Source organism: Papio anubis, chromosome 9 (assembly GCF_008728515.1).
Source record: "Papio anubis isolate 15944 chromosome 9, Panubis1.0, whole genome shotgun sequence".
NCBI classification, from domain to species: domain Eukaryota; kingdom Metazoa; phylum Chordata; class Mammalia; order Primates; family Cercopithecidae; genus Papio; species Papio anubis.
Window position 1 is genome coordinate 8,890,015 of NC_044984.1, and position 22,519 is coordinate 8,912,533.

A 22,519-nucleotide genomic window follows, 5' to 3' on the forward strand; every position below is an offset into this window, starting at 1 on the left:
AGGGATGAAAGAGCTAAGGAAGGTCTCAATAAGACTAATGTAGGATCTAATTTTAAGTGCAATAAAGCTTTTGAAGTTTTTAAGTAGGGAAGTAGCATAATAAAATTGCCATTTTTTTTTTTTAAAGGAGCAATCTGTGAAAAGTGATTCGGATTTTATTCCAAATGTAATGAGAGCTATTTATAAAGGAGATGATTGCTAAGAAATAAGATTCACATTTAAAAATACATCAGTATGTCTACTCTGAGACTTTAACTTATTTTCCCTACTAGATTGTAAGTTCCAGAGGATAGTAATCATATTGTCTATTTCTATATTCTTTACTAGTTAGCATTCCCCATTTGGAAATAATGTTTCATATAAATCTCTGTACGTGGTAGCTCATGCCTGTAATCCCAGCATTTTGGGAGGTGTCGTAAGAGGATCACTTGAGCTCAGGAGTTAGAGAACAGCCTGCAGCCTTGGCAACATGGTGAAACCTCATCTCCAACAAAAATATAGAAAAAAAAATTAGCCAGGCGTGGTGGCACGTGCCTGTAGTTCCAGCTACTCAGGAGCTGAGGTGGGAGGATTGCTTGAGCCTGGGAGGTGGAGGTTGCAGTGAGCCGAGATCACGCCACTGCACTCCAGCCTGGAAAATCTCTGTACCTGGGATGTTTTATGTATAGGACCTTGCTAGAAGGAAAAGAATTTTCTTTCAAAAAGCCCCTCTGAACTCTTTAATCTTTCTGTTTCAGAACGTGACTTGAATTCTCAGTGAAGTAGAACTAACGGGCTACAAAGAGATGAGAGTTTCTTTGAGGATTTCACTCTCTCTTTGTTCATTTTTATCACAATGCTAGATGCTAGCTGCACTTGAGTGAAAATCTTCCCTGTCAGATACATTAGGTCATTCAGACTCAGATAGGTGACCTCACTAGGTGAAGGGTCTACCCATGACTTACAGTAAAATCTCTGCAATTACTAGTCAAACTTACGAGAATGGAGGGCAAGGAAAGCATGTTTGCCACAGTTTTAAAAATTATTTAACTGTTGCAAAAATAGTTTAGATTCATCTTTCAGAAATTGATGATCCTGTTTCTTTATAATCTATTTTTGAAAAAATACAAATCAAATGAATGAACAAACAATATCCTTACAAAAGAGGGACTTTCAATGAAGCAATTCCACAGAAAAACAGTAAAATTATTACTTCCCATTACTAACATGCAATTTGCCCTTTAGAAAAAGCATATACGGAACTTGGGGGGAGGGGGATGTTTTTCAAAAGTAACAGCAAATTAATTTCATCTTTCCCCTGATTATGTAAAAAGTTGTCCCTTGGTAAGGTTCAGAGATTCTCAGGCTGTGTTTCAGACATTTTCATGACAGTCTTTCATAATTAGAATTTTGACAAGCAGAAGATTGTACAAACAACCACATAAAGATAATGCATAGTGTGCTTCAGTGCAAAGTAAGACTTGAGAGGTGGATACAAATGGGTGGGGCTTGTGAGAAAATCTAGCTGTGATAAGTGAGGCTTGCACTGAGCCTTATGATGATGTTTCTGAGGACAGAAATCAAGTTATCCAGCCCCCGTTACTGTTGTCCAGCATAATTTGTTCCCGTGCAGAATCAACTCCTCTCCCTTACCTGTTATTGACTTAGATGCAAGAGGAAGAAAAAGCCAAACCCTGCTTTCTCTTCTATTCCCTGCAGAGCACAGGGCTCCCTCTTCAACGTGGCGACCAGTGGCCCTGACCCTGCTGACTTTGTGCTTGGTGCTGCTGATAGGGCTGGCAGTCCTGGGGCTTTTGTGTAAGTCTGCGCTCTGACCTGGGGGAGGATCCTGGTTCCAAGGTTTGTCTAGGATGAGAAACACTTGTTATGGATTTGTTTTTTAAGCTTTAATTCTTTAGCCTTTGGAAAACTTAGTGTATCTTTTTTTAAATGCAGCTATTTAAATGGTGAATAATGGAAGAAGAATTAAAATATGACAATCAGTTGCCAACTAGAATTAAACATTCTGTTTGAGATAAGAAGGGTTTTGTCTGGTTGTTTATATGTCACTGTCTAAAAATATCATTTATTTTAAATAAATGCATGCTTCAGCCCTCTCCCGTTCCACAAAAGACTAGGGTATCAGAGGTTTTGACTCTGAGAATACAAGGTTCAGTGGGCCAGTGCAGAATATACTACCCACAGAGCCACACATACCGTCAATACAAGGAGAGTAGGTAAACTCCTTCATCATCGTATATTTTAAAGGCCAGGAAGTTATACAGTCATTTTATAAAAACTTGTGAAAATCAAATCAGAAAAATGCATATCTAAAAATATTTAAATTTCAAACTAGTAAAAACAAGTTAAAAACCTTAAAAAAGAAAGTGGATGAATTTGCCTCAGTAGGTGAAGTCCCCACAGCAGTGTTTCCTAAACAGCTGAAGAAGGTTATTCAAAGAAAAATGTTATCTAGAAGAGCAGATTTTAATGTCAAAAACTGGGTTTTATAGGAATTTTAAGACTTTTGTTTGTATCTTATATTTCAAAATTAAAAATAATTTCTTATTGCCCCCTTTGATCCCAAAAGTTTTATTTCATTGTGATATAACTATTATTTTGCAACCACCATTATTCTTGGAAATACAGAGGAACTCTCATGATTCGTGAGGAATTTCTATACTTAGATGTAGAGACCTGAATTTCAAATCTGAATGTTGAAAATTTCTAGTAAAATGACCTTAGGAATTTACTTGTTCTCAATGATCCTAATTGCAAACTATAAAATCATGGAAAAAATAATAACACTATTTCAATAACTGAATAAGTAACAATATATGGTATATTGTCAATACTCAATATAATAACCAACATATAAACAGATTGGTGGTTTTATGTTGAGTAACATTTGAGAGTATACATAAAAAGATTTATCAAGCAATAAATATAGGTTGAGAATTTATTCTTGAAGTTGGGAACTAATATTATAACTCCACATTTCTATTTATGTATTTATAAATAGATATAGATAAATTATTTAAGTTATACATTTTTTTAGGCCAGGAATGGTGGCTCATACCTGTAATTCCAGCACTTTGGGAGGCTAAGGCAGGCGAATCGCTTGAGGTCAGAGTTGGAGACCAGCCTGGCCAACATGGTGAAACCTCGTCTCTACTGAAAATATAAAAATTAACCAGGCGTGGTGGTGGGCACCTATAATCCCAACTACTCAGGAGGCCGAAGCACGAGAATCGCTTGAACCCAGGAGACGGAGATTGCAGTGAGCCAAGATCACACCACTGCACTGCACTCCAGCCTGGGTGACAGAGTGAGACTCCATCTAAAAAAAAATATATATATATATAGACTCCATCCAAAAATATATATATATTTTTTTTTAGAAAAAAAATATATATTTTTTTAGAAAAAAATATATATTTTCTAAATATATATAAATATATATTTTTTGAAAAAATATATATTAAATATTAAATATATATATTTGTATATATATAAAAATTATATATATTTTCTAAATATATAAATATATATATTTTAAAAATGTATATATTTATATATATTATATAAATATATATAAAATATATATTTTAAAATGTTATATATGTGTGTGTATATATATATATATATATAACATTGAGGTATGTCCTTTATACGCCAATTTTGCTGAATGTTTTAATCATAAAGGAATGCTGTATTTTTTCAAATGCTTTTTCTACATCTATTGAGATGATCATATGATTTTTGTTTTTAATTCTGTTTATGTAATGTGTCATATTTATTGACTTGTGTATGTTAAACCATCCCTGCATCCCTGGGATAAAACTCACTTTATCATGGGGTATTATCTTTCTGATGTGCTGTTGGAATCAGTTAGCTAGTCTTTTTTTTTTTTTGAGATGGAGTCTTACACTGTCACCCAGGCTGGAGTGCAGTGGCACAATCTCGGCTGAGTGCAACCTTTGCCTTCTGGGTTCAAGTGATTTTCCTGCCTCAGCCTCCCGAGTAGCTGGGATTACAGGCACCCACCCCCACGCCTGGCTAATTTTATGCTTTTAGTAGAGACAGGGTTTCTCCATGTTGGTTAGGCTGGTCTCAAACTCCCCACCTCAGGTGATCCACCTGCCTCGGTCTCCCAAATTCCTGGGATTACAGGCATGAGCCACCGCGCCAGGTCTCAATTAGCTAGTCTTTTGTTGACGATTTTTGCATCAATGTTCATCAGGGATATTGGTCTCTAGTTTGTTTTTTGTTCTGTGCTTTCCTGATTTTTGTATTAGTGTGATACTGGCCTCATAGAATGATTTAGGGAAGATTCTCTTTCTCTATTTTTGGGAATAGTTTCAGTAATATTTGTACCAATTCTTCTTTGAATGTCTGATGGAATCCAGCTGTGAATCCATTTGTGAATGGACTTTCATTTGTTGGCAGTGTTTTTCTTACTGTTTCAATTTCACTACTTCTTACTGTTCTGTTCATAGTGTCTATTTATTCCTGGTTTAATCTAGGAGGGTTGTATATTTCCAGGAATTTGTCTATCCCCTCTGGACCTTGTTTATAGTAACTTTGAGTGATCTTTTGTATTTGTGTGGCATCAGTTGGAATATCTCTCATTTCATTTGTAATTGAGATTATTTGGATCTTCTCTCCTTTTCTTGATTAACCTTGCTAATATTCTATGGATTTTATTTATCTTTTCAAAGAACCAGTTTTTTGTTTCATTTATCTTTTTATGTCCTTTTTTTTTTTTTTTCATTTCGATATCATTTAGTCCTGCTCTGATCTTTGATACTGCTTTTCTTCTACTGGATTTGGGTTTGGTTTGTTCGTGTTTCTCTAATTTCTTGACGTGTGACCTTAGATGGTCTATTTGGGGTTTTTCAGACATTTTGATGTAGTCATTTAATGCTATGCACTTTCCTCTTAGCACCGCTTTTGCTGTATGCTAGAGGTTTTCATAAGTTGTGTCACCAATATTATCGTTCTGTTCAAAATATTTTTTAATTTCTATCTTGATTTTGTTGTTTACCCAAAGATCATTTAAGATCAGATTATTTTATTTCCATGTATGTGTGTAGTTTTCAGGGTGCCTTGTATTGTTAATTTTCAATTTTATTTCACTATGCTTGGAGAGAATACTTGATGTAATTTCAGTTTTCTTAAATTTATGGAGACTTGTTTTGTGGCCTATCATATGGCCTTTGTTGGAGAATGTTGCATGTGCTGATGAAAAGAATGCATACTCTGCAGTTGTTGGATGGAATGTTTTGTAAATATCTGTTAAGTCAATTTGTCTTAGGGTATAGTTTAAGCCCATTGTTTCTTTCTTTGTTCTTCATTGTTGACTTTGTGTCTTCAAGACCTGTCTAGTGCTGTCAGTGGAGTATTGGAGTCCCCCACTATTATCGTGTTGCTGTCTATCTCATTTTTTAGGTCTAGTAGTAATTGTTTTATAAATTTGGGAGCTCCAATGTTAGGTGCATATATATTTAGGGTTGTGATACTTTCCTGTTGGATTATTCCTTTTATCACTATATAATGTCTATAATGTCTCTCTTTGTTTTATTTTATTTTATTTTATTTTTTCCTGTTGTTGCTTTAATGTCTGTTTTGTCTGATAAAAGAATAGTTACTCTGGCTCATTTTTGTTTTCCATTTGCATGGAATATCTTTTTCCACTTCTTTACCTTAAGTTTATGTGAGTCCTTATGTGTTAGGTGAGTCTTTTGAAGACAGCAGATACTTGATTGGTGAAATCTTATCCATTCTGTCATTCTTTATCTTTTAAGTGAAGCATTTAGGTCATTTACATTTGGTGTTAGTACTGAGATGTGCAGTACTGTTCTATTCATTATGCTAGTTCTTGCCTGAATAGCTTGTTTTATTTTGTGTGTGTGTGTGTGTGTGTTATTGTCTTATAGGTCCTGTGAGATTTATGTTTTCAGGAGATTCTATTTTGGTGTATTTTGAGGTTCTGAGGTTCTGTTTCAAGACTTAGCACTCCTTTTAGCATTTCTTGTAGTGCTGTCTTGGTAGTTACAAATTCTCACAGCATTTGTTTCTCTGAAAAAAACATTATCTCTCTTTCATTTATGAATCTTAGTTTCACTGGATACAAAATTCTTGGCTGACGATATTTTGTTTGAGGAGGGTCAAAATAGGACCCCAATCCTTTCTGCCTTTTAGGGTTTCTGATGATGTAAGCTATTAATCTGATAAGTTTTCATTATAGATTACCTGATGTTTTTGTCTTACAACTTTTAAGATTCTTTCCTTCATCTTGACTTTCGATAACACAATGAATATTTACCTAGGTGATAATCTTTTTGCAATGAATTTCCCAGGTGTTTTTTTAGCTTCTAGTATTTGAGAGATTGTTTGGAGGTTCTAGCAGAAGAGTGCAACTACTTGTATACCCTTGACCAGACTGGTCCTCCTCTATCGGGTATAGTCATCCTCTTCGACCATGTGCATTCAGGAGGGATGCACCTGGAGCAGTGAGAGAGGAAGGGGACACATGCCTAGCCAGCCAGATGAGCCAAATGAACACTGGCAATCAATGGAGTGACAGATATCGCAGCCAGAGAACCCTTACATCCTGAGCTTCTAGTGTTTGAATGTCTAGATCTCTAGGAAGACCAAGGGATTTTTCCTGGTTTATCCCCTCAAATAAGTTTTCCAAACTTCTAGATTTCTCTTCTTCCTCAGAAACAATTATTCTTAGGTTTGGCCATTTACTATGGCTCCAACTTACTTGGAGACTTTGTTCATTTTTTTTTTCTCTATTATCTTTGTCTTTGTCAGATTGGGGTAATTCAAAAGCCTTGTCTTCAAGCTCTGAAGTCCTCTCTTCTTGTTCTAGTCTATTGTTGAAACTTTCTGGTGCATTTTGTATTTCTCTAAGTGTGTCTTTCATTTCCAGAAGTTGTGATAGTCTTTTCTTTATGATATTTATTTCTCTGGATAATTTTTAAAATCCATATCCTATATTGTTTTTTAAAATTTGTTTAGGCCAGACATGGTGGCCATGCCTGTAATCTCAGCACTTTGGGAGACTGAGGAGGGCAGATCACCTGAGGTTAGGAGTCCAAGACCAGCCTGGCCAACATGGTGAAACCCCATTTCTACAAAACTATAAAAATTAGAGAGGCATGGTGGTGGGCACCTTTAATCGCAGCCACTTGAGAGGCTAAGCCGGAGAATCAAGTGAACCTGGGAGGCGGAGGTTGCAGTGAGCCAAGATCACACTACTGCATTCCAGCCTGGGCAGCAGAGTGAGATTCTGTCTCAAAAAGAAAGAAAAAAAACCATAAATAAGTTTCTTTAAGTTGGTTTTCATTTTTCTGTGGTATCTCCTTGAGTAACTTAATAATCAGCCTTCTGAATTCTTTATCTGGCAATTTGAAGATTTCTTCTTGGTTTGGATCCATTGCTGGGGAGCTAGTGTTATCTTTTGGTGGTGTTATAGAGTCCTGTTTTGTCATATTACCAGACTTACTTTTCTGTTTCCTTCTCATTTGGGTATATTGGGTATTTCAGTGAAAAGATCTGGAACACACAGGCTGCTGTTCACATTCTTTCATCCCATGGGGTGATCCCTTGATGTTGTGCTCTCCCCCTTCCCCTAGGAATAGGACTTCCCTAGAGCCAGACTGCAGTTATTGTTATTCTCTTCTGGGTCTAGCCACTGTGGGTGCTACCAGGCTCCAGGCTGGTGCTGGGGAATGTCTGCAGAGTCCTGTGATATGATCCATCTCAGGTCTCCCATCTGTGGGGCACCTGCTATGATGAAGTTGGCAAGGAAGTGAAGTAGATTCTGTGAGAGTCCTTGGTTGTAGATATGTTTAGTGTGCTGGTTGTCTTGAATGCTGGTTATGCTAGCAGTGAAGTTGTCAGATGGACACACTCAGGACCTCTGGTTAGCCAGGATGTTGCAGGCAGTGGAATTAGCTGTTGTCTTCTCGCTCCTTGGAGCAGGGTTATTCTGTCCTGAGTTACTCTAATGGTTTGAGTTGGTTGGCCTCCAGCCAGGAGGTGGTGCTTTAAAGATAGCACCAGCTGCAGTAGTAGACAGGAGATGTAAGCTTGTTCTAAGTTTGCCAGGATAAGTATTCAGGTTTCTCAGGTGATGGGCGGGGCCATACAACTCCCAAGAGTTTATGTCTTTTGTGTGTGGGTACCAGGGTGGGTAGGAAAAAACATGTCATGGGGTCAGGGTTAGGCAGGTCTGAGCTCACACTCTCCTTGGGCAGGGCTTGCCATGAATGCTGTGGTTCATGAGGGTTGCTTCTCAGGGTATTACGGCTGCCTCTGCTGTGTCATACAGGTCGCCAGGGAAGTGGGAGAAAGCTGGCAGTGATAGGCCTTACCCAGCTCCCACACAGCTGGTGAGGCAAGTCTTGTTCCTCCCATGCCCCACCAACAACACGGAGTTTATATCCTGGCAGCTCATGCCTGGGACTCTGATCTTGCCCCAGGCTACAACCCTTCCCACTGAGAAAGCAAGCAGGCTTTCAGGCCACGCCCCTCCCCACCTTCTCACACCATCTGTTACAGTTCCTGTGCTGATATCTGTAGCAGTTCCTCTTTGCCCCCTGGATCCTGCTTAAGAAAATTCGTATCCAGTTGAAATTATTACAAAATTCATTTGGAAGCTTCTTTCATCCTGTGACTCCTCTTTAATTCCACTGGCTGCCTTGTCCAAGGACCTCTGTGAGACAAAGTCAGGGATGGCTTCCCTGGGCTTGAGATGGAGAATGGGAGTGCCTACAGGACTCTTCCTTCTGCCTCTTCTACTTTTATATTTTGCATATATTTTATATTTGGCTCCCTATATCCATTTCTGTTCCAGGTAAGGTTAAATCCTTCTCATGTAACCCAGATTTTCAGGTTCCCCAGTAGGGATGTGCGTTCAGAGGCGGGTTTTCCCCCCTTCACACATTTGTGGCTGTCTTACAGAATTTTCAGTATTGAGTTGCTTCCTTCAAAGGATCTGTGAATTCTTTCAGTTTTCCTGGTATGTTCCTAAGATGGTTCCTGGAGGAAAAGTTCACAGTGTGAGTCTCCTCACGCAGTTCTGTTGTCCAAGTGGGAGCTCCACCTTAGCCCTCTTAGCTGCCATTTTCTCCCCACGACTTCACATTTTTAGGCAGACTTAAAGAAATTAATTTGCCCAAGGTGATACAACTTTTCATATATGTACTAGAGTCCAAACTTGAATATAGGCAATATGAGATCTCAGAGCCTGAGATACTAAAAAATATACTGTTTGTTTTCCCCATAGGCAGAAAATGGAAATAAAACATAGAAATAAGCTGTCCAGTCTGACTTGGTCATTTGGGTTAGTTTTTCAGTACTACCAGCTCTCCAATACTGGTCAAGGCACCATTTCTCAAATGGAAGAAAGATTAGGAAATACATCCCGAGAGTTGCAATCTCTTCAAGTCCAGAACATAAAGCTTGCAGGAAGTCTGCAGCATGTGGCTGAAAAACTCTGTCGTGAGCTCTATAACAAAGCTGGAGGTAAGTGTGTCCTGGTCACTCTGTCCCCATGTTATCTGGCAACAGAGAGATGGATTTCCCGCCGGTGAAAGTGAGAGTCAAGTATTATTTAACTAGAGGTCTGGCAAACTGAAAAAGGGTTTGGGCTTCCAGATCATGATCAGTTGTTGGGATCCTGTGATTCACATGTGTCTGTGATACCATACATCAAGGGACTCTTCAAATGCAGACATTTTAAAACAATACAAACAATTAACTATGAATAACCAAAATAAGACAACAAGTAAAGAAAATACAGGGTTATGTCTCAGTTTACCTCAGCAGATGTTCTTACAAATTCTTTCCTAGTAAGAAGTAAGCAAACTCATAACTGTAGTTCTCAAATCTTAAAAATCATATAGGGACTAGTCCAAAAATGCAGATAACCTGAATCAAACTTGTTATTTTAATTCAGGATAACTTGGCTGGGTATCAGAAATACATAGCTTATTAAGGACCACAGATGATGACAGTGCCAGTGGTAGGTGAACCACCATTGATAAATTTACTGCTGGAGAAAGCTAGGAGCATCGTTTCAGTGTGAGTGTGTGTGTATTCCTATTCTATTCTTTTCAAGTTTTGTGATAATCCACTTTATTCAAGTCAGCTCTCTCTTCTGCTTTCTTTATCATGCTTACTTAGGAAATGGCATACATGTTCAGGTTTCCACTTTTTATTTCTTTTTTAGGAACTCTGAAGGAGGGCAAAGTCTCCTCATCTATTATACACACACCACTTCCCACCTGAAACAGACATCCTGATTGCGTGGCTACCTAGGAAAAAATATTAATAGGCACAGTTTTACTTCTCTAAGTGATTCTTTTCTACATGACTAATGACCTCAATGGTCATAATGTCCTTATTTACTAATTTTTCTTTTTCTGTTTTTTTTTGGGTGGGGGGAGATGGAGTCTCACTCTGTTGCCTAGGCTGGAAAGCAGTGACACGATCTCAGCTTGCTGCAACTTCCTCCTCCCAGGTTTAAGCAATTCTCCTGCCTCAGCCTCCTAAGTAGCTGGGACTACAGGTGTGCACCACCACACCCAGCTAATTTTTTTTTTGTATTTTTAGTAGAGATGGGTTTTCACTGTGTTGGGCAGGCTAGTCTTGAACTCCCAACCTCCGGTGTTCCCCCTGCCCTGGCCTCCCAAAGTGCTGGGATTATAAGTGTGAACTACCCCACCTGGTGCTTATTTACGAATTTTCCAACAAAGCCCAGTGTGCATACTTTCCTTTGTTGTTTGCCATATCTTCAAAAAGATAATCTACTACTTGACAGGCTGAGGCTGGAAGATTGAGCTGAGGAGATCAAGACCAGCCCAGACAACATACTAAGACACTATCTCAGAAATTATTTTTATTTTTATTTACTTATTTATTATTTATTTTTAAAGTCAGAGTCTCACTCTGTCACCTAGGCTGGAGTGCAGTAGTGTGATCTCGGCTCACTGCAGCCTCCATCTCCTGGGTTCAAGCGATTCTCATATCTCCTCCTGGGCAGCTGGGATTACAGGCGTGCACCACCACATCTGGCTAATTTTTGTACTTTTTTAGTAGAGATGGGGTTTCTCCATGTTGCCCAGGCTGCTCTTGAACTCTGGCCTCAAGTGATCTGCCCACCTCAGCCTCCCAAAGTGCTGGGATTACAGGCATGAGCCACTGCACCTGGCCAAAAAAAAATTTTTTTTAAGGTAACCGAGATTTTCCTAACACAAATGGTCTTTCAAATTTTTATTTAGGTATATAAAAACAAATAAAAAGAGAAACTATGCAAATAAGTCATTTAATTTAAATATAAAATCTAAATGCAAATATATTAAAGTTTCTTCTCATATAAAATTCTTACATACTTTTGGTTAGATGTCAGTTCTCAGTTTTAATCTGCTACTTTTTATTTCTTACCCTCATCTTACCCATTATCCATCCATCCATCCACCCACTGAAGTGATATTTATCCATTTAGTTAGCACTACTACCAGTATGGTTGGAGTGTTTACTGAATGCCTACTGATGCATATCTGACAAAACACACAGGGTGTCTACTCTCATGGACCACTTACTCTAGTGGGGTGGTAGAAGTAAGTATATTGAAAAACATAAAATAAGATGGCTCATGTCTTTATCTGTTTGTGTTGCTATAAAGGAGTACCCGAGCCTGGGTAATTTATACAGAAAAGAGTTTTATTTGGTTAATGATTCTGCAGGCTGTACAAGAAGCGTGGTGCCAGCATCTGCTTCTTCTGAGAGCCTCAGGCAGCTTTCACACATGGGGGAAAGTGCAGCAGGTAACAGGACAAGAGTCCAGGAGGCAAGAGACTGGGGAGGGATGTGCCAGGCTCTTTTTAACAATCAGTTCTCCTGAGACTAATAGAGCGAGAACTCACCAAGCTGTTCATAAGGGATCTGCTCCCTTGTCCGAGACCCCTCCCATTAGGACCCACCTCCAACACTGGGGATCAAATTCCAATATGAGATTTGGAGGAGACAGATGTTCAAACTGTATCAACCAGCATTTCCAAGTTTTCCCCCAATGTTCCCTATTTTAGTACTAAAAGTCCCAGATTCTGGGAAACTCTAGGTCCCAGGTATACAATAATGATTAGCCAGCCTAAATATAATGTATGAGAGATTAATCAATCCTATGAGAAATGAAGGTAAACAAGGCAAGACGGATAAGGAATTCAAGGGTAGTCTGTTGCTACTTTAAATAGAACAGTCATAAATCCTTAATTAAGATGATTATATGGTAGCAAAGACTTGAAAAGTTGAGGAAGTTAGCCGTGTAATACAGATAAATAACAAGCTTTATAGGTAAAACAGGAAACACAAGAGCCTTAAAACATGAATGTATCTGCATATTCAAGGAATAATAAGGAGCCCACGTGGTTGGAGTGGGAGACTAACAGGAGGCTAGGTAGAGATCATAGATAGCATTAGGTGCCTTTGCGAGAGATTTGGCTGCTATTTTGAGCAGATGAGGATTAATTATGGGGTCTTGAGCAGAGGAAATACATGATCTGGCATAAGTTTTTAAAGGCTTAATCTACAATTATGTTAAAATTAGACTGGAAGAGGAAAGAATAGCAACAGAGAAATCAGATAAGAGATGGCTATTACTAAAATCCAGGAGAAATATGATGGTTCTTCTAACTAGGATATTGTTTGTGGAAATGATTTTGCATGATGGGACACAAATGGATGTGTGAGAAATGAAAGATTCAAAAACAGCTCCAGAATTTGGGGGCAAAACAGCTAGAAGCATAGGGATGTGATCGAGTGAAAGGAGGAAGAATTCTCTGGCTACAAGGGGAACATTGGAAACCAGGAATGCTGTTTGGGGAGCTAGATATATGAGGAAAAAATTCTGGGCCAGACATGTAAACAGATTTACATTCCTTTTGTCCAAAACACAGCAAAAATGAAGGGGAAATGGAGAGAGAAAGGACTGTAAGAAAAAAAAGACGATTAGCCTTTTTTTTTTTTTTTTTGATTAGCCTTTTTTTTAAGGATGACATATTTTCATGTATTTATGAAATGGAATGCCCTTCCTGGGGTTTTTGGCCTTGCTAATATGACCATTATTGTTTATTGATCCTAAATATCTGTAAACATTTGTTGCACTATATCATATACAAAAATAGTAATTTATAGGTAAAGAGAGTTCATAGAAAGTGTACGTGTTCCGTTTAGAAATTAGTTGATATTTTATTTTTCTTAGGTGTATGTGCCATGGACAAAACATTTGAGAACAGGTCATTTTCAGTCCACCCATTTTTCTGGCCAAAAATATGCATTTTCTTCTTTAAAAATATATATTTTTGAGGGGGAGCAGAGAGGTGGGGAAACAAGGTCTCACGCTGTTGTCCAGGCTGGAGTGGAGGGTGTATGTATATGTATATCTATTTATATCTAGGTCTATACCTATATCTATATGTACACATAGAGAAATGAATTTCTTCTGACCTGTATTCCATTTTCCTCCTCCAATGGTTTCAGTAATAGTATATTAAATATTTAGTTAGTTGAAGTTAAGGAGGTAAAGCGGTCTCTCTATTTCTGTCTCTTTAGTTACATTGTATCACTACCTATTTCACATAAGGCTCTCAGTCCTTTAGTCTCTCACCTTTTGATCTAATTGTCCCTTGCTTCCTCTTAAACATTCATTGAAAATTTCTCTATTAATTCCCATGCAAGTATGGGACTTGTTTTTACATAGAGCACATAGAGGGTCACTTGTATCTGAAGATCAAAGGTATTTAAGAAAACATTGTACGTGAGATGGGAATGAGGTATTAATGCACTGTACTAAAATTGCAGTTACATAGTTTTTATTTACTGAATCCAGAGCAGAATGAACCAGGATTCTCCTTGCTGAGTCCAGTTGCTGCTTCATAATCTTTTTCAGCACAGCACTCCAAGCACGTATTACCCATCTAAGTTCTCATAACACCAGGGACCACAGTTGAAACTGACCTTTATTAAATACTTCTTATGCGTAAGCGTCTGCACAAACTGGACTCTGGTTTTCACGTATTTAATCTTTACAATAATCCTTTTAGGTGAGCGTCATTCCCATTCTTGTTCTGTGTTTTAGGAAGTCTGAGGCTCCCTGCATTTTTGCTGGAGTCTCTCCAGGGTGTTACATTTCTCCTGGTAGAATTCCGAAGCAAGCAGACCTGTCCGAGAGAGTGCAAAAACTACTGACTTCCACAGCAAGTTTTTCATAACATGACAAAGATATCCTTCTAAGTTATTTATTTATTTAAATTTTGTTCTACTTCATGAAATATTTCAAATATACAAGAAGATTAAATGATAATATAATACCTACCTGTGTATTAGCTACTGAGATTTTAACATGTTAACTAGGTCGCTTTTAAAATAAAGAAATTGTTATGGCTATGACTTGAGTTCTCATCCCACTACAAACCCTCAAGAGACTGGATTAGGTTCCTAACTAAATGACCCAAGGTCATGTATCCACATAGGGTTAAAACTATAGCGCTCAGGGCTTGGATCCTATATTTGCGATCCTTACCCATACTTCTCTGGCCTGGATGCCCAATTTAATTTGTGACACATGGAGATTCTGCATTCTTTTTTTTTTTTTTTTTTTTTTTGAGACTGAGTCTGGCTCTGTCGCCCAGGCTGGAGTGCGGTGGCCGGATCTCAGCTCACTGCAAGCTCCACCTCCCGGGTTCACGCCATTCTCCTGCCTCAGCCTCCCGAGTAGCTGGGACCACAGGCGCCCGCCACCTCGCCCGGCTAATTTTTTGTATTTTATAGTAGAGACGGGGTTTCACCGTGTTAGCCAGGATGGTCTCGATCTCCTGACCTCGTGATCCGCCCATCTCGGCCTCCCAAAGTGCTGGGATTACAGGCTTGAGCCACCGCGCCCGGCCGAGATTCAGCATTCTAACTTCACGCTTGCCTCAGTATTTTTTTCCTTAAAAAGACTCCACATCATATCGGTATATACTGTCTTTTTTAAAACTTATTTTACTATTATGTAAGATAATTTTGAGAACATTATAGAAACTTTATTTCCTAAACACAATGTGTTTGGAGTTTCTGTACATTTCAACTGCTTTGTGAAATTGAATATTCTCTTCACGTGCTGAATTTCACAGGCAAGTGGCAAGAAAGTTCCAATGATTTATTACTAGATTCCACATAAGCAATTAGTGTCTGTTTTAATTTCTACAACATACTTAGGACCAGTTACAATTCCTGGCATTTAGTAGGTATCCAGTAAACATTGTAGTTATCATTGCCTGGGCAATTAATTAAATATTGAAGAGGAGTTAATTCTTTCTTAGGACATCAAATATTATGTAATTTCAAGAGAGGAGCAAGACAGACTCATACAGAAAATAATAAATTTGGCTTTTTTCCAAGCGCACAGGTGCAGCCCTTGTACTGACCAATGGAAGTGGCATGGAGACAAATGCTACCAGTTCTATAAAGACGGCAAAAGTTGGGAGGACTGTAAATATTTCTGCCTCAGTGAGAACTGTACCATGCTGAAGATAAACAAACAAGAAGATCTGGTAAGATTCTGAGGCTTTTCTCAAAAAGAGGCCTTAAAAGAGTTAAGCCAGAAGATTCTAAGGATCAAGAATATCGGTCCACAGTTTTTCACACTCGTTTCAATCAGGGCCTGAGTCTTATTCCTATTGCTTTGAATGGTCCCCTGAAGTAGCTAGAAGGAGTTGTGTTCTCCAGAAATACACACCCCTTAGAAAGATAAGCAATATCACTTTAAACTCCCCTCTCAGGGAGCAAAGGTAGAATGTCCTAACTTCTTTCCTGTTTTGGTTTGGGTAGAAAAGGAAGAATATTGATGCAATGTCAGAAACATGAAGATAGTACTGCCTGCTCTTCCATTTTAAAAGTGGCAAAGCTTTTAAGTGGAAAATATTTAACTAAATTATTACCATAACCTGCAAATATATATCTTGCTTTCCAGAAGTTTACAGTCTAGGATAGATTGGTCAAGGCAAATGTGACAATAAAATTACAAACTGACATATATTGAGTTAATACATGCAATTAAAGTACACAATTAAAATATGATTATTCCACTTTCTCTCATATTTATTATTGCCTTTGAATTGAAGTTCTTAAATAGTATGGCCATTGCTTATTTATCATTGTTTCTCTAGAATTTGGCAGAGATTTTTCTTGATAAAGAGTAGGTTATCAACAAAGGGTTGTTTAATTGAATTAAATTCTCAGCTCACTATACAAATTCTTAACATCATTCTAGTTACTTCTTAATTTCTACCTACTTCCTGAAATCTGTGATGAAAGAACCTCTGTAATTTCTCTCAGCTACTAAGACATTTTATAACCCTTTCTCGATGGCTTAATTTAGGCATCAAGCGAGGCAATTTCTTTGACTAAGACAGTGTGCCCTAGCATAAACCCTCCTAATTTTTCTTATTCTCTTTGATTCCTCTGCCTCCAGCATACACTGCAAACTCAGGTATAATATTGAACTATACTATATCAGGTGGTAGGACATTTTCTTGTTAAATCTATGTAGTTATTTTTTATATGAACTTCATATATTTGTATATATTTAAATCCTTTTCATATGATTTGCTTTCAAAACTTTTAATTTGAAGGGACCCCCCTATTTAATTAGAATAAAGATTTTCAACTACAGTTATTTTCACATGTTACTCTATGACTATTGCTTGCTAATAGCTTCATTTACATTTGTAATAATCTCTCATTAAATCGGTATATTTTATTAATTATCTGAGGGGTTATGGATGTAACAATGAAACAAAGTGTATGGCCTTGAGAAACTCATTGTATAAATGGATAATTATAATAAATATTTAGATAATGTCTATGTTAAAATATTAGGAGTACACTGAGCCTGGGAGGTTGAGGCTGCAGTGAGCCATGATCGTGCCAGTGCACTCCAGCCTGGGCGACAGAGTGAGACCCTGTCCCCACCAATTCTCCAAAAATATGTATTAGGAGTGCAGAGTGAGACTAGATAGAAGGAAGCAAATCACTTTTTAAATGTAAACATATGTTAAATATGGATATTGGGAAAAGAATTACCATGTATAGGACTATACACATGTATGCACATAAATATTTATAAATAGAAATTTAAAAATTTCTTTCTCCCCTTCCTAGTCTAAGACGTAAATCATCCTTGCAAATTTTTCTTTTAGTTTTTTTCTTCCTTTCCCAGGCATTTATAAAGGTTGCTACCTCATTCCTGCACTTTTCCCTCCATATTCTTCCCTGTCCCAGAATCATTCCACATCTCTTTATTAGTCTTTCCCTCATATTTTTATATCAACATTCATGTTTAATTCTGTGCCTTAAAAGCCATGGGTCAGGAATAAATCTGGGTTGATGTGATTTCTGCTTTCAGAATATCGATATGTGTTCCACATTTACTAAGACAAAACGAGTTATTAAACCCGGACAAATTTCAGACAGGCCTCAGCGTCGATGCTTTTTCTCTTAAGCATGTGAGCATCTGTGTGAAGCAGGACTGGTGTGTGCTTTGAGAAAAGCGTTGGCTGGCCCATGCATGTCTGTCCATGTGTGTGATCATGCCTCCAAAGCTAAAGCTTTTCTTGTGTGCTTTCTGCAGGACTTTGCCATGTTCCAGAGCCGCTCTCCGTTTTTCTACTCTTATTGGACAGGGCTTTTGCGCCCTGACAGTGGCAAGGCCTGGCTGTGGATGGATGGAACCCCTTTCGCTTCTGAACTGTAAGCCTTCAGGATATTTTATGGGAAAGGCATTTAACAAAGATATTTTGCTTGAGTGACAGAGTTCAAGAATTTGGTCCATCAAGTATTACTGAAACTTCTGCTTTGTACTGGATACTGTGTTTGCAGGAGGATGACTGAAGATATTTGAACCATAGTGCATCCTCATTTTGTTGTGTGTGTGTGTGTGTGTGTGTTTTGTTTGTTTGTTTTTTGAGATAAGGTCTTGCTCTGCTGCACGGGCTGGAGTGCAGTGGTGCAATCTCTGCTCACTGAAATCTCTGCCTCCCAGGCTGAAGCTCTCCTCTCATCTCAGCCTCCTGGGTAGCTCAGACTATGGGCGTGCACCACTACATCCAGCTAATTTTTTGTATTTTTTGGAAAGTTGGGTTTATGCTGTGTTGCCCAGTCTTGTTTAGAACTCCTGGACTCAAGCCATTTGCCCTTCTTGGCCTCCCAAAGTGCTGGGATTACAAGCATGAGCCACCGCACCCGGCCAGTGCTTGCTTTTGAACTGCTTATAAGCCAGTGAGGGAGACAGATACATAGCATTAGTGAAATATCAGGGTAGTTCTCTTGCTGCTGGCAGAAGTTTGTGTCTGGGACATACTGTGGATGAGAGAAGGGAGAGACAGAGAGAGAGATCTTTATGGGCGAATAAACTGAAGCCCAGGAGTCCAGGCTGTAATGGCAGTTGCCTAAAATCACACAACTGGTCAGTACCCAGAGATAGGATAAGATTTCTTGGCTTTCTGTGCATTAGTAAAATAGGGAACACATCTTTAAAAAATGCAGTCTCTGAGAAAAGATTTGCTGAAAATGTAAGGTGTAATATAAAACACTAGTCTCATATATGCCGTGAGCATTTAGATAGGAGTACACATGGTATCTGTGTTAGTCTATTTTTGCATCAGCATAAATGAATGCCTGAGGCTGGATAGTTTATAAAGAAAGGAGGTTTAGTTGGTTCACAATTCTGCAGGCTGTACAAGCATCTGCTTGGCTTCTGAGGAGGCTTCAGGGAGCATTACTCATGGCAGAAGGCAAAGCAAGAGCTGGCATGTCCAATGGCTAGAGAGAACACAAAAGAGAGGGGGGTGGGAGGAGGTTCCAGGCCCTTTTAAACCACCAGATCTTGCATGAACTAACTGAGTGAGAACTCACTCATCACCAAGAAGAGGGCACCAAGCCATTCATGAGGGATACACCCCGATGACCCAAGTACCTCCTGCCAGGCCCCACCTCCAACACTGGGAATGATATTTCAACTAAGATTTGGAAAGAACAAACATCCAAACCATATCAGTATCCTTTGAAACAGGAAATTGTAATTTGTCTATCAAAATATATCACATTTAAAGCCGTATTTGAACAGACATCCTTCTTCCCTATATACAATATATCATTTATTCTCCCAGGAGACAGGATATATTTGATGTAATCATTTGTATTTTACAGTTAAGTAAACTGAGTTACAGAGAAGGTAGATAACTTTTTAAGTGGCAGAGAAACTATATAAATTTGGAGGAGAACACGTAGCTGCACTTTAGTTAGAAATGATTTTTGCTGTTTTGGGTGACCTGCTGTTTCTTTTTTTTCCCCCTTTAATAATTTATTTATTTATGTATTTATTTATTTTTATTATACTTTATGTTCTAGGGTACATATGCACAACATGCAGGTTTGTTACATACATATACATGTGCCATGTTGGTGTGCTGCACCCATTGACTTGTCATTTACATTAGGTATATCTCCTAATGTTATCCCTCCCATCTCCCCCCACCCCACAACAGGCCCCAGTGTGTGATGTTCCCCTTCCTGTGTCCAAGTGATCTCATTGTTCAATTCCCACCTATGAGTGAGAACATGCGGTGTTTGGTTTTCTGTTCTTGCGATAGTTTGCTGAGAATGATGGTTTCCAGCTGCATCCATGTGCCTACAAAGGGCACGAACTCATCCTTTTTTATGGCTGTATAATATTCCATGGTGTATATGTGCCACATTTTCTTAATCCAGTCTGTCACTGATGGACACTTGGGTTGGTTCCAAGTCTTTACTATTGTGAATAGTGCCGCAATAAACATACGCGTGCATGTGTCTTTATAGCAGCATGATTTATAATCCTTTGGGTATATACCCAGTAATGGGATGGCTGGTGACCTGCTGTGTCTAAGAATGAGTGTGGAAACTTAGGGGCTGAAGAGAAAGAGGCATATGACCCCATTTTCCCAGTAAACTGATTCTGGTATCTAGACTATAATTTTATCACCCTAGGAAGAATGGGTATTTAATATTTTATTTTAGAAATAAACTGTGATTAAATTTACTTTTTCTTCATTTTTTAAGGTTCGAGATTATAATAGATGTCACCAGCCCAAGAAGCAGAGACTGTGTGGCCATCCTTAATGGGATGATCTTCTCAAAGGACTGCCAAGAATTGAAGCGGTGTATCTGTGAGAGGAGAGCGGGAATGGTGAAGACAGAGAGCCTCCATTTCCCCCCTGAAACATTAGGCGAAGGTGACTGATTCTCCCTCTGCAACTACAAATAGCAGAGTGAGCCAGGCAATGCCAATGCAAGGGCTACTTGAGACATCAGGAAATGGAACATAATCAGGAAACACTATCTCTCTGACTAGTACAAAATGGGTTCTCGTGTTTCCTGTTCAGGATCAGCAGCATTTGTGAGCTTGAGTTTATGCACATATTTAAAAGTCACAAGAAGTCTTATTTACATGCCACCAACCAACCTCAGAAACCCATAATGTCATCTACCTTCTTGGCTTTGAGATAACTTTTAGCTTTCTTTCTTCTCAATGTCTAATATCACCTCCCTGTTTCCATGTCTTCCTTACACTTGGTGGAATGAGAAACTTTTTGTAGAGGAAATACATCGAAGTAACATCCTTTTCCCTGACAGTCAAGCAGTCCATCAGAAATTAGCAGTTACTTCCCAGATTATACCACCAAATACACAAGGCATTCTTTTTGTTTGTTTCAGTTCATACTAGTCCCTTCCCAATCTATCAGTGAAGACCCCATCTGCCTTGTCTATGCCCTGTTTCCCAACAGGGATGTCTCTTGATATGAGAATCTCAATGCCTTATAAACATTCCTTCCTGTGTCCATTAAGACTCTGATCATTGTCTCCCTTCCATAGGAATTTCTCCCAGGAAAGAAATGTATCCCCATCTCAGTTTCATATCAGAACTACCGTCCCCGATATTCCCTTCAGAGAGATTAAAGACTAGAAAAAAGTCAGCCTCTTCATCTGCACCTGTAACAGTTTCAGTTCCTATTTTCTTCCATTGACCCATATTTATACCTTTCAGGTACTGAAGATTTAATAATAATAAATGTAAATACTGTGAAGTGTGTGTGATTTTACAATGGACTTGTGATTTGTGGGAAAATTCAGCATGGAAATGCTTTTCAGAATATGATGGCAATCATTATTTTCATCGTGCCTTGCTGAGAGTTTTTGGGGGATTTACAAGAGTACGGATTACACAATTATTCGGAGAAAATAAGATGTCTTTGAAATACATGTTGTCTTCAAGAGAACAGTTTTAACATTTTCCTAAAATGAAATATTTTGAGGCAAGCTTATGGCATCAACACATGGTTGATGAGGAAGCTGAGTTGCATTAGTGCACACAATTTCCAGTCAGGTAGTGGGAAATGAACAGAGACAGTGACATCTTTGTAGCTGCCCCTTTGTGAGGCACTTCTTTCTTGAGATGACTCCATGCACAAGTATAACAGGGATCGTTGGGAGTGACACCATCACAGCCACCAAGTTTATTGGTTTATTGATAGTCAATTCTGAGGGTTTAATGCTAGAAAGGATAACATTATAAATCTTTGTTTTTCAACAGTGGCAACTGAGGTGCTTCAGTTTTGTTTTTCATAAACATCTATCTCATGGTAAAATGACATAGAGTAGCAATAATATGATAGAAAGAACACACTGGTGCTCACTTTCATAAATTTCATTTTGTTAGATTGTCACTTAGCAAAGACGATTGCAGATTCTTCCTTGAGAATTTTCCTTTCAATTTTCTGTTGATTTCCTTAAAATTTTCTTCAGGGTTGAAGAAGTTCTGTTGATATATTGTGTCATGCAAAGAAAACTGTATTTGTGGTTAGAAAATGAAGATTTTAGATCTCTTTTTTTTTTAAATTTATTTATTATTATTATACTTTAAGTTGTAGGGTACATGTGCATACCGTGCAGGTTTGTTACATATGTATACTTGTGCCATGTTGGTGTGCTGCACCCATCAACTCGTCATTTACATCAGGTATAACTCCCAATGCAATCCCTCCCCCCTCCCCCCTCCCCATGATAGGCCCCGGTGTGTGATGTTCCCCTTCCCGAGTCCAAGTGATCTCATTGTTCAGTTCCCACCTATGAGTGAGAACATGCGGTGTTTGGTTTTCTGTTCTTGTGATAGTTTGCTAAGAATGATGGATTCCAGCTGCATCCATGTCCCTACAAAGGACACAAACTCATCCTTTTTTATGGCTGCATAGTATTCCATGGTGTATATGTGCCACATTTTCTTAATCCAATCTGTCACTGATGGACATTTGGGTTGATTCCAAGTCTTTGCTATTGTGAATAGTGCTGCAATAAACATACGTGTGCATGTGTCTTTATAGCAGCATGATTTATAATCCTTTGGGTATATACCCAGTAATGGGATGGCTGGGTCATATGGTACATCTAG

At 38.5% G+C, this 22,519-nt stretch overlaps 1 protein-coding gene across 9 annotated transcripts in view; it reads left to right on the forward strand.

The window, feature by feature from the left end:
- CLEC1A (C-type lectin domain family 1 member A) overlaps window positions 1-21,158 on the forward strand; it is a 45,247-nt gene extending 24,089 nt beyond the window's left edge. For 4 of the 9 annotated variants that reach the window (XM_031650249.1, XM_003905976.5, XM_031650248.1 and 1 more), the window contains 5 exons: window positions 1,699-1,797; window positions 9,343-9,519; window positions 15,436-15,587; window positions 17,666-17,784; window positions 20,134-21,158. In XM_031650249.1, the coding sequence (XP_031506109.1) occupies window positions 1,699-1,797; window positions 9,343-9,519; window positions 15,436-15,587; window positions 17,666-17,784; window positions 20,134-20,314 (728 nt within the window). In that variant the 3' untranslated portion in view covers window positions 20,315-21,158. Of the gene's footprint in view, window positions 1-1,698; window positions 1,840-9,280; window positions 9,520-15,435; window positions 15,588-17,665; window positions 17,785-20,133 lie in introns of all 9 variants that reach the window. The other 5 variants (XM_009180185.4, XM_021922040.2, XM_021922038.2 and 2 more) reach the window with 4 other exon arrangements.
- The last annotated feature ends 1,361 nt before the right edge of the window (window positions 21,159-22,519 follow it).